This window comes from Grus americana, chromosome 2 (genome assembly GCF_028858705.1).
Source record: "Grus americana isolate bGruAme1 chromosome 2, bGruAme1.mat, whole genome shotgun sequence".
Taxonomy (NCBI): domain Eukaryota; kingdom Metazoa; phylum Chordata; class Aves; order Gruiformes; family Gruidae; genus Grus; species Grus americana.
The window spans coordinates 137,959,085-137,971,141 of record NC_072853.1 but is presented as its reverse complement, the minus strand read 5'-3'; the positions used below and the strand labels follow the sequence as shown (position 1 = coordinate 137,971,141).

General features: G+C 35.2%; 1 protein-coding gene across 11 annotated transcripts in view; it reads right to left on the bottom strand.

Annotated features, from left to right (window-relative positions):
- Nucleotides 1–1,708: 1,708 nt before the first annotated feature.
- DGKB (diacylglycerol kinase beta) overlaps nucleotides 1,709–12,057 on the bottom strand; it is a 414,451-nt gene continuing 404,102 nt past the window's right edge. For 10 of the 11 annotated variants that reach the window (XM_054817166.1, XM_054817163.1, XM_054817164.1 and 7 more), the window contains one exon: nucleotides 1,709–4,140. In XM_054817166.1, the coding sequence (XP_054673141.1) occupies nucleotides 4,033–4,140 (108 nt within the window). In that variant the 3' untranslated portion in view covers nucleotides 1,709–4,032. The remainder of the gene's footprint in view (nucleotides 4,141–12,057) is intronic. The other variant, XM_054817173.1, reaches the window with a different exon arrangement.

Genomic DNA, 12,057 nt, shown 5'->3' with positions numbered 1-12,057 from the left:
CTAAATGGAAGGAGTCTCTAGATTAATTTAATTAATTCACTTCCTTGGCACATCAATGCTCGTTAACCCTGAGTGCCTTCATATGGCCTCCCAGGCCCCACACCACCATTTTTCTGGGTTGCCTTGGACCCATCAACCCCTTTCACACATCACTTTGAACATCTGTTTTGCTGTTCCTTAGAAGAGTTCTCTGATCTTCTCATGCTTCCATGTCTGAAGATAATTATTCCTGACTTGTTTGTTTCCTCCCACCGCCTCCAGTTTTGTAGCCATTCTCTCTAGTCACTCTTCCAGAGAGGTGAGGGACAACGCTTCTCTAAAGTAACTTCTTCCCAGAAAGCTTGTGTCTCACTATGATCCCCCTCAGAATTACAAGCCCCAGAAGCCAGTTGGGGTTGTTACAGAAGAGCACTAGTACCCTAAATCACTAATAATCACCGAATAGCTATAGTCTCAGCAAACAAATATTAACCTAGAGATTTAAAAAAAAAAGTCTTTTTCTCCCTTTCTTACAATAATTATATCAAACCCACGTGTTCTTTGACTATGTTACTACTTACACTGATATTTTGAAACATGTTGAAGTCTGTGACTTTATCTGCCTTAATTTTGGATATTTGCTCATTTTGTGATTTACATTGTGATTTACATGCAATACTACAGAGTTGATAAGAGTGAGGAAATGTTATAGAACATCTGCTTCAGAAACTAAGTGCTTTCTAGTTCATCAAAGTCCTAAGCGTATCAGCACGTTACCCGATCTAGCGTGCACATATAAGTATACACACCAATAAACCTAAATCACGAGGTCTAACCCCCTAGTTTAAATAATTGTGATGATATGCATACAAATATCTTGCAAGTACTGGAAACAGTAATTCTGTATTTGTCTCTGGAACAAATTCTGCTTCCACCTCCTTTTAACAGAACTCATGTGAAGTGAGAGTGATGCTAACCAATTTCAGAAGTTAAGATTTCTTCCTGAGACGTCATGTTCTTTCCTCAGCACATTGCCCAGCTGCAATGCTCTAGTAGGGAGATGAAAAATTTGCAAATCCAGTGTAAGATATCATTCCCATATATTTGTAATTTCTATTTATATTGCAAATGTCATTAATGAGGCCTTAAAGAATGTCTCCTTGTAAACAGCGGAAGGTTTACAGCTACTGCTCTTCAGTCAATGTAAGAACAGTGCATCTATTTCAGCTGTATGAAGATACACGCATATATTCTTTGTTTCACTTCATAAACCAATGTATACTTTCATGATGTTTATTCTATGCATACTGAAGTGAAAAAATAAAAGGAACCCCTCCTGAAGTTCTCTTTCATTAAATCAAGCATTTTCTTTTCATACTAGGTTTCATGTACTCTAAGATTTTCTCTTCATCATCAATACTTTCAACCTGAGCATGTTTTTAAATTACTAGAGGCCATGCTAAAAGACCAAACAAACACAATTAATAGACAGAATGTCACTGTTATGACAAATGCCAGTATAAAAAAATGGCTGTTCCATTATATTTTGCTACAGTGAGAATTTGATACATACTGACCAACAGATCTGATTTACCTTTTATACGTCTAGTCGGAATTGTATGTAATTGTGATTACACGAACCCATCTATCCCTCTTTATATGAAAAAATGTGTTGTGAACAATTTACTATCACAGACGGGCACATTTAAAACTGCATACATTATTAAATAATAGCTTATGTATAATTTTATTTGTTTTCAGAGTTACAATGTTGATGAGATAATCATAGAGAGCACATTATATATTATCATTAAACGCATTTTTGCCACAAAAAGTTAAGAGCATTGGTAGAAAATCCTATGTCAAGTTATGAGAAAATATTTATCACCTGTAACCATAATTTCATAAAACCAATGTACACTTTATGTAATATTATGTCAGCAAGTTCCTTCTTTTTGCAAATATCTTTTGCTCTATACTTAATGTATTTTTGCAGCTAAGGAGTGCATCAAATGCTTCTCTGTGTGTGTGTTTGCAATGCACAGGAAAAAATACTAGTTTACTCCTACGGTAACTGTAATTGTCAACACCACTGGACCCAAGAATGGGGATTACGAGATCTTAATTTTAGCAAATAATTGCCCTCGTATTTTTCTACCTAATGCTGAACATAACATTGTTATTTACCTCCTAATGTTTACAAAACACAGACTGTATATTTCGAAGACATAATCCTTACCAACTATATACTGACTTTTATTTCAGTGCCTATTATATAAATTAGGACTCTGTTGAATTCTTATACTGAGGAACAAATGATAGTAACTTTATTTAAATACATGCACAGTACCGTGCACTACAGAATGATGAAACACTATTTTTCATGGATGAGTGAATCAATAGAAAAATAGATTTAATAAATCATTAACATTTTAAAGTCTAGATAAAAATGGGAAATCATGCATTTCAAGCAAAGTTTTATTTTTTCCTTGTTTGTTTTTTGATGAAATCTCTGAGAACTTAAGACATGCAGAGCTGAGAAGCAGCTCACTCTGAACAAAGAACAATGTTAAGACTGCACAAAAAGTTTTGATTGAGACTGTTTATATGCAAGACTGAAAAAGTTGCCATTCTTGGACTTCCCTTCAACATTAGACAGTGCTGTGCAAACCTCAGACAAATCCCTGTATTATGATTTCTAAGCTGTTAGGAAGTCTCTCAGAGGGCTAAGAAAATAAAAACCTGAGCAACTGCCTCCCCAAAATTTATGACAAGAAATGTTTTGATTCCAGAGAGCAGATTACAAAAGCAGAACAGATAACAGTTTATCCTTTCCTTAAGAGATTAATTTACGTGATGAGTAAATTATGGATGGCATAACTTTATAAACAAAAAAGGACAACAAAATTAGATATAAGTTGAGTTTTCCAATATTTAGAGTATGTGTCTATGTCTCAATGTTTAGAGTATGTGTCTGTGTATATCAACTTACGAAACAAATGAGAAGTGAGTATTTACTTGCAATTAATTTAATGTTTTTCCCTACTCCAACATTTGTCTGGACATTGCCAATGTAATCAAAAGAACTGTAAATTTTCAGAAGTGAGCCTACTCCAGTGAGCTTGATTAATTATGCATTAACCCATTTCTCTGAAGCATCCTTCACTAAATCTTTGGTGGGAAATGCACTTTATTAGGCATGAGCTTTGGTTATTTGTGTGCATATGCACTATACTATCAGTCAATATGCAGAATGATTTAAAGTTTACCATGTTACAGAGATGTATTGCTCATTAAAATAATTCTAGTGTTTCAGCAAACAACACTGATGACTAGTTTTGCAAGTACTATTATTTTCACTCTTAGCACGGTCTCCTTAGCCTTATAGGTTTTGCTCAAACTTGCACTGGCTTCCAATCTTAGAAAAACTTACACAAGAGTAATCATGATCATTTGAATACTGCACACATTGTTAGATGTTTTCAGCAGGTACAGTTACTTACATACATAGGAGTTATCAGAATAAGATAAAAGATCTTAATGCTTAGCTGAATCAAAATATTCTCAGGGTAGAAAGAAATGATAAACTAAAAGTACAGGTTAATGAGACCTGTAATAAACTTTACTCTGAAACAGGTCTAATTGGCTACTGATGTGAAGATGTTTGATTCAAAAGATACTATCGAACCTATGACATATGATCACTGTAGTAGAAAAAGTTGAAATGGAAAAGAAATAAAATCAAATCATCCATGGCATTCTCTTCCCATATTCCATGGCAGAATTAGCCCATAGATTAGTAAATGGTAACGCATGCAACAAAAATATGCTGTATCACTTTATGTAAACATCTGCTTTCATCATGCAAAATGCCTACAAAACTGTGACAATATTTTTTTCTAATAGCATAGTTTTACATTAGCTCAGTTACGGAAACCAAAATCCATGACTTTGCAAGTAGAAGATATTCTAAAATTCTTGAAAGATTTCCAGCATAAATATTCCAAAGCCCAACAAAGCTAATTGGTTTTCTAAAAACTAAACTACATAGGTTTATTCCTTGCTGTGGTTCCTTGTTCTTTTGATGATAGAAGAGAAAAGACCGGTTTTTGGAGGAGGACCCATCAACATGGGGGCTTGGTTCTTGTGAGTAATTTTTATCTGGGAGAAGAAAGAAGAAAAACAGAGTTATCCCTTGAGCTAGTTCAATTCCAAGTATCTGAGATGCCCAAATTATCTTTTTATGCAACTTCCAAACCTTCTTCATTTAAACAAAGATGAAAGGAAAATACCTGTATTTTTTATGAATGATGTTACCTGTGCAGTAAACCAATCTATGTGTAATCACTGTTTCCACAAATACTTTAAATTATATACACCATCAATATTAAAAATCATATGCAATAAAATACATGCCAGTATGTGATCTTACTTTTTGAGTGTGGGATTTATTGCTTGCTGTTGAATATTGTACATATCTACAAGACGAATAGGAATTTTAAAGTTGGAAAGGACATACATGCTGACAGACCAAGCTGTTGCCTATTATTAAGACATAAGCTACATCTTTGTATGCTTTTTTAAACATCTAATCAAGCTGTACTTCTCTTTTAACACATGACACTACTTAATTTCAAAATAACCATTTGGAACGAAAGTCAAAAGTTAATACACAAAAAAGGTCAGAAAAGATGAACTAGCATTTTAATTTGTTAATTAATTGTTAATAGAATAGACTCAAATATTGAAAAGCCTATTTAAAACACTTTGTAAGACTGCTCTAAAGCCACCCGTTTTGATTTCTTTGATATAAAACTACGAATCACCTTAAATGAGACAACCTTAAAGTAGATTATGTCTGCAATTTTCTCTAATTCAAGTCTAAATTAGAGAAGACATTTTATGAATGTATGCTATGCTCAAAGCTAATTGAAAGCAATTATCAAAGTGGCATTTTGTCTGTGACTTTAAGATACATTGTAAGATAATAAATGATTCTCATTATGTAATAAAAAGGTCACATCTTGCCTTTGGGCTAGTGACGCTAAGAGTTTTTCAAAAGCAATCCGAGACATTTTCTTTAGTGAACTACGACTAATACAAGAACCATCACTTATTAAATATCAGTTGTCACCTGCATAGTACCCACATCAGAGATGGGTATTTCTTTCAAAAAGAAACACCACCTCATTAAAAACTGGAAAAATATATCTCTTAAAGTGCATACCTGACATTTTCAAGTTAAAATGAATATCCTTCACTTGTCATTCACTAATAGTAATGAAACAAAAAATGTACATCACATGGAGAGGCTCATTAAAATATAGATCAGGACATTTCTTGGGGTGGAAATTTACTTTACAATATAAGGAGACAGAAACATAAAAACCTCAACAGAATGAGTGGGTTGATTTAACTCTATTAGAGCCTTTACTTTACTCTCCAAATGCTCATTTCCATGCCACCTTAGTTCATTAGTCTCAAATTTCATACGTGACCTATTTTTGTCAACATTGTTCATTAGTATCAAATTTAGCATACGGGGTTTTTTTGGCAACCTAGATTAATTTCACACAGATAATAACTCTCCCTTTCAAAGACTAGCATCAACATATTTTCTTGAAAGAAATTCTGCTTCAGGCACCACTTTGGAAGCCAAATCCGTAGTTGGGGTAAATTGGCATTATTCCATTGATGTCACTTTATACCGGCTGATGATCTGGTCCTGGAAAATCGCCTCAAGAATTTTTGTAACTTTCACAGGCTTCATAAGACATATTTTGGGGCTCAGGAACAGTGATGATATCAACCTGATCCTGAGGATCAATACACGAAGTAATCTGCATCTGCTGTGACAGAATTCTCTGACAATCATAAGAGTTCAGCTATTTGCAAGATTTGGCCAAGATGTGGCAGTAGGAAGTGACTCAGAGTTTCCTTTCAGAGGTAAATCATAGTAATTCCATCTTAAAATGAATAAAAGAGCAAAGCTCAAAAGATGGCTTTAGTATGAAGAGGTGAGGTAATCCTGAGACCCCATACAGATTGTGTGTTGGATTGGGGCTGTTCAATGCTGCTGAGGATGAATGCAATTACACATTGAGAAATTGTTTATAATTTGTAATGTTCTTTTTTGGCTTGAGCCATCTGTTTCAGAGACCATGACCTCTTCAGTATGTTGTATCCTATCAGCTGAGATCAGCTAAGATGCCTGAACACGATTAACCACTCATGCGGATGACGATGGAGTCCTATATGCATTTCTCCAAGACATATTTTCAACTGTTATAAACTGGCACGATTCCAGTGATGTGAAATATATTTTACATTCTGAAAACACAAAAATAAAGAGTAAACTTAAAGTGTATTTGTTTGCTCATGCACAGTAGTGTATGTTAACATCGCATTGGTTAACAATGATAACCATTGCTTCCTTATCTTCCTGCTGGGAAAAAAAAAAAAAAAAAGATTAAAAAAATCTTATCTTTGGGTGATAAAAAGAGATCAGTACATTTGTAGTACATGCTGCACCATTGCACTACCTTGCCTGAAATAGGCTAACTTTGTCTTTCTCAAGACTTTCAGGCACTGCATTTCTGCCCTGGACTCTCACTCCTGCTTCTGTTTCCATCCTGGCAGCACTGTCAGAGGTGGTGGTGTGAGTTTGGGTGACAAGTGACAGTACACACTTTGAGATGGGAAGCAGCACTAAGGGTCTTAGAAAGAGAAGTAGTGTTGTAGGTCAGAGTAGGACTGAACACTGAAAGTGCTGTATGGGAGACTGAAATGGACAAAAAAAAAAAAAAAAAAAAGGAAAATCTTTAATTACAAGCAGCCAAGATTTAGTTTAGTTAAAAATAAATCACTACTTATAGCTGTATATAGATTCTGTGTGTGTGTGCACATGGAGTGTCTAAAGACTAACTTTTACCATTCAGTTTCTCTTTCATTCAGCAAGCAACCTCACATCTGTTTTAGGAGAAGCACAATTATAAAAGTTTTAAATAAGACCTATTATTATTTTGTTTTTCACTTTTCCTAGGTGAATCTGTGATTTACACACACACATGAGAAAAAGATTGGTCAGGCAAAAATCCCAAAAGCTCAAACCCTAAGCTAATATATTTTTAGGAGCTGATGATACCCTGACAAACATACAAATTACTATGGTATTCTGGAAAAGCATTTTTGAGATCACTTACTCAGTTTTATTGAAAATATGTAATAACTTAGAGAAAATATGGAGGACATTTTAAACATAAACTAGGGGACTATCTGAAGTGCTGCTGGAGAAAAAAAACCACTTCTATTTGGCATATTTTGCACAAATTTATATTTAAAAATAGGCAAAATGAGGAAATAACAAAATTCCATTTAGCCAGAAATTAAATAGCCACATGAATTGCTAAGATATTGTGGAGCTTTGTTGTAAGCCCCACACAACATTATAGGCTAAACTCAAACTGCTGAAGCCAATGGCAAAACTGTCATTCACTAACTGAAGCCAAGATTTTATCCTACGACGTCATGATCACTGAAATTTAAAGGGCTGGTATATCTAGCAAATAGGTTTAGCAGAAAAATACTGCATTTGCAATTTCAAAATCACCTTTCCAGTATTAGAAAGTGTGTCCAATGATATATTCTTGGGAAGGAACACCAGATCTAATTAAAAAAGAGCATAATTCTTAAAAGAAGAGATGGGAATTTCTCTCTATTTGTTGACAGCAAATTTTCTGATAAAGGAGAAGTCTGAATTTGAGATACTAAAGATATTTATAAATTAATAAACCAGACATTTCTTTGTTTCAGGAGCAGGTCAAAGTTTCAAAAGATGCCTTGAAACCACATTAATACAATGCATCCATGAAATGCAGTGAGCATCAATAATTTTAGTGTGATAACTGTATCTTTTAGGTCAGTCGGTTTTGCTTTCATGTTCCTTTTTCTACAATATGTGCTGGTTACCTCTGTGTTCCTGACTTCACAGAACGCCTGAATATTTACTATTAACACAGAATATGGTGCTATAAATACAGGTACTAACTACAGTGCTAAATGACAATAGAAAAGTGGAAACAGAGATAATCAGCTCTGCTTATAATATTTCAATTAATGTTAAAGAAAGAAACAATGTATTTTAAGGACAGAGGGGAAAAAACTGACAGGAAAAACTTATCAAGTTGGATCTGTTAGTTTATGGTCACTTTTTCCCATGCTATCAGCAGGGTTTGGGTGTTGGTAGTTTTGAGGGTAGGAGGCTTTTCCCACAGTGTAGATGTCCATATGCTGCTCCCCTTGCAGGAAACGGATGGATGCGACACCTCTGCATCACAGGAGTACCAAAGACTTTTATCTTCCCGCAGGTGATCAAGAGCTTTACTGAGTATCATGATACGAATAAGACCTATAGAATGTAAGCAGTGCTAAACAAAATTAACCTGTGACTTGCATTATGTGGCATTTCGGTCAAAATCTCTTCAGATCTAGACCAATTGTTTTAAATATAGCATTATGCAACACATCTTTTAAATAAATTTCTTAACAATATTATTGTGCAAAGTGCAATCAAATCTAATCAGTTTGGCATTAATTAAGCTCTAATAATATACTCTAGTCTCTCTCCTAAGTAGTGTGATCCGTTTCCCCTTCACACAGGTAGATTGGAAAACATTACGGTGTCATCATAATTTTTAAACATACCGAGAAAATGACAGAGCTGCAAAATTAAAATAAATGATTAATGGCATTTTTTTCATGTTTTGTACTAATAGGTATCACTGAGGTTTTAAATTAATAGAGCTGTCAAGCTCAGGGTTGTTACAGATCCAGTGCAGAACTAAAATGGAAATTATGTATTCCACAGACACCTAAAGATGACACTTTGGAATATTTTAAATTTTAATTAGTAGGTGCAATTGTTTTCCCCCTCTCCTCCCTAAAACCACTGCAAATTAATTGGCAATTAGTCACAACTAATTCTTTTCTTAACAATCTGAACTGGAAAGAAAGGTGCATTACACGTTAGAGTATTTGTCTGGGGTGCAGAAAGCACACAGGCAGTAAATTGCTTTGTCAATTACAAAAACTACTGTTGTGAAATGAAGAAAAAATATGCATAGGTAAACAAAAATAATTAACATGCAGTGTACCTGTGAGCAGAAAAAGTACTGCCCAGCTGCAAAATAAAGTGTTAGAAACTCAATAAATCACTCTGGCCTTGAAACAGAAATGCATGCCCATTGTTGATCAAAAGGGCAAAAAATGCAGCATTTTATTGTATCACCAAAACCTTTTTCTAGTGATTGACTTCCATTTACGTGTTAACTATGTAATCATTGTCTAATATTCTACTAGAATTAGCCATCATATCTAGGACCCAGTTCCTCTTTGCTCTAAAGAAGCAGACACAAAAGTTTAAATTCTTCCATTATAAACAACTGATAAGAAAATATTATACATTCAGTGACATGGAAAGAAGATACTTTACAGACAGAGTCTAGAACACACCTGTGGCTTCTTGCGATCTATGGGGTGTAGGAGCCAATGGACCTACATAAAAGCAAATCTGTGACTCTCAGTTTTCTCACCCTGCCCTGGTGTATAGCAATTATTAGTAAAAGCTTGTTTTGGTTTGGTTTTAGTTCTTGTTTTTCTGTGGATTTACCTACAAAGGTAGGACTTCAATAGGATCTTTGTGCTCAGGCTCATCGCATCTCTAGAGAGTAAAGGAAAGGCTAGAGAGAAACCATTCATTCATTCAAAACTTATTTTTAATGTCCATTCAAATTATAATATTTTGAAGTATTATTCAAATTATAATTATTTGAAATATTAATCAATGATTTCATTATTAAATGGCTTACTAGAAGTATTCCTATCAGTAAATAATTCTAAAAATACTATGTGTTTCAGATGTCTATGAAACTATATTTCTGGCAAGCCATTAGGTGGGATCTGACCATGATTTTTCATTTTCATTCCTTTGTTTAGTCAATAATCTCGCATCTTCTATAGACATGTCTGTCTTCTACTTTTATTCTAATGTTGCTAGCAACTTGACACTCTTTCAGATATGATGCCAACCAAGTCAGGAATAGATGAAAGAACTGAAATTGCAGTTATTTCTAATTAAGATGGAATATTCTTAGAGATTTTTTTCAAAACAATGCTTATAATTTATGTAGCTAAATTGAAAGATTACTTTTCTTCAAAAAAAAAAATAATCCTGATGGCTAAAGCTAGAAGTTTATTGAATTAACTTGAGAGTCTTTGAAGTTTCATTACTATTAATGACCTGTTTAGAGATCAGGTGAAACCATAGATATCTTTCATGTTGCTATATTTGTCTAGGAGAGCTCTGATAGAATTTCCTCTTCAGCTAATCAGACAAGATGTTTAATGTAACATTATCAACTGTCCTTCTCCCAAAGACTCCTCTATAAAAAACAGTGAAAACAATACAATTTGATGCTCAGATTCTGCATCTTAGAGCAGAGTGACTTTGTCAGACACTGCAGTCTGTATGTGTTCAACATACTGAATAATTCTGGATGACAGATTTTTAGACCAAGCCACTCACATTTTTAAGTATGCAGAGAACCTACAGGAACACATTCCTGCTCTCATCTAGGGATGCTAGGTGCACGACCAATATATGATCATAAAAGACACTGAAAGAAGCACACAACAATTTCTTTAGTACTAAAGCCGATCACAGGAATGAAAAATCACAGGTCACAGCTTCTGGGGAATCACTGCATCATCTATTGCATCCCGCAACATTTTCTCAGAGCCCACACTGTCATTTTGGGGAAACATTGTCGCTACATGCATGAGAAGGGACAGCTGTCAGCAACTTGTGCTATTTGTATATTTTTTTTTTCCAGTCAGAAAGGAGAAGTAGCAAAGATAAACTTGTTGATTCCTTCAGCAGGAAATAAACTCCTAAGCCTGCATGTGCAGCCTACATCCCATACATAACAGGGAGTTGATGTAGAACTTGTTTTCTTTAATATGCATAACAGAATAGCTGGAGAATTTTGATCAGGTTGAACTCGATTTCTTGAAAAGTCATTTGTAAAATATTCTCTTTTGTATCAAAATCTGAAGCAGAAACAGAAGATGACTTCTGAGCTTAACCACTTGCATCTTGGGCCACAGCTGATTCAATACCTGCTGATCATATGAATTTCTTTCTCATTCAGTCTCTGTAATTTTTATAGGACAGTCCATAAAACTACTGAACTTAGATGACACAGGAGTTCCTGACATGACCATACCAAAACAAAATGTGTTATTTCAACTTTCTAAAGGACAGTTGGGGAGGGAGTGATAGATAATAGTGATAGACAATAGCTTTCTGGCTGGAGCACCAACGAATCAAACACCTGAGGCGCAGGTGCTGTGTCTAACTGGTGTGCATGATCTGTGCCACAGAACAAGGTGCACGGGTCTCTGCCCTACAACTAGTGAGATGGTACATCCGAGCAGATCTGTACTGTGTGGAGACACTCACTTCTGTCCTTAAAGCCATATACCTAGTCAACTAATAAGCACCTTCCCTCAGCAATCTAATGAGGAGCAGCTGAAGGAACTGGGGTTGTTCAGCCTGGAGAAAAGGAGGCTGAGGGGAGACCTTATTGCTCTCTACAACTGCCTGGAAGGAGGCTGTAGCCAGGTGGGTGTTGGGCTCTTCTCCCAAGTAACAAGTGATAGGACAAGAGGAAATGGCCTCAAGTTGCACCAGGGGAGGTTTAGATTGGATATTAGGAAAAATTTCTTCACTGAAAGGGTGAAGCATTGGAACAGGCTGCCCAGGGAAGTGGTTGAGTCACCATCCCTGGAGGTATTTAAAACATGCATAGATGTGGTGCTTTATGGACATGGTTTAGTGGTTGGACTTGGCGGTGCTTGGTTAACGGTTGGACTTGATCTTAAAGGTCTTTTCCAACCTAAATGATTCTATGATTCTAATGTGAAACAAAAGGTAGCACGGGAATGTTCCCCCATGTCTGAGTGCATGATGGAGGAGTACCAGCATCTTTGTATATAATCCTCAGTTCTTTGTAAGAGCTA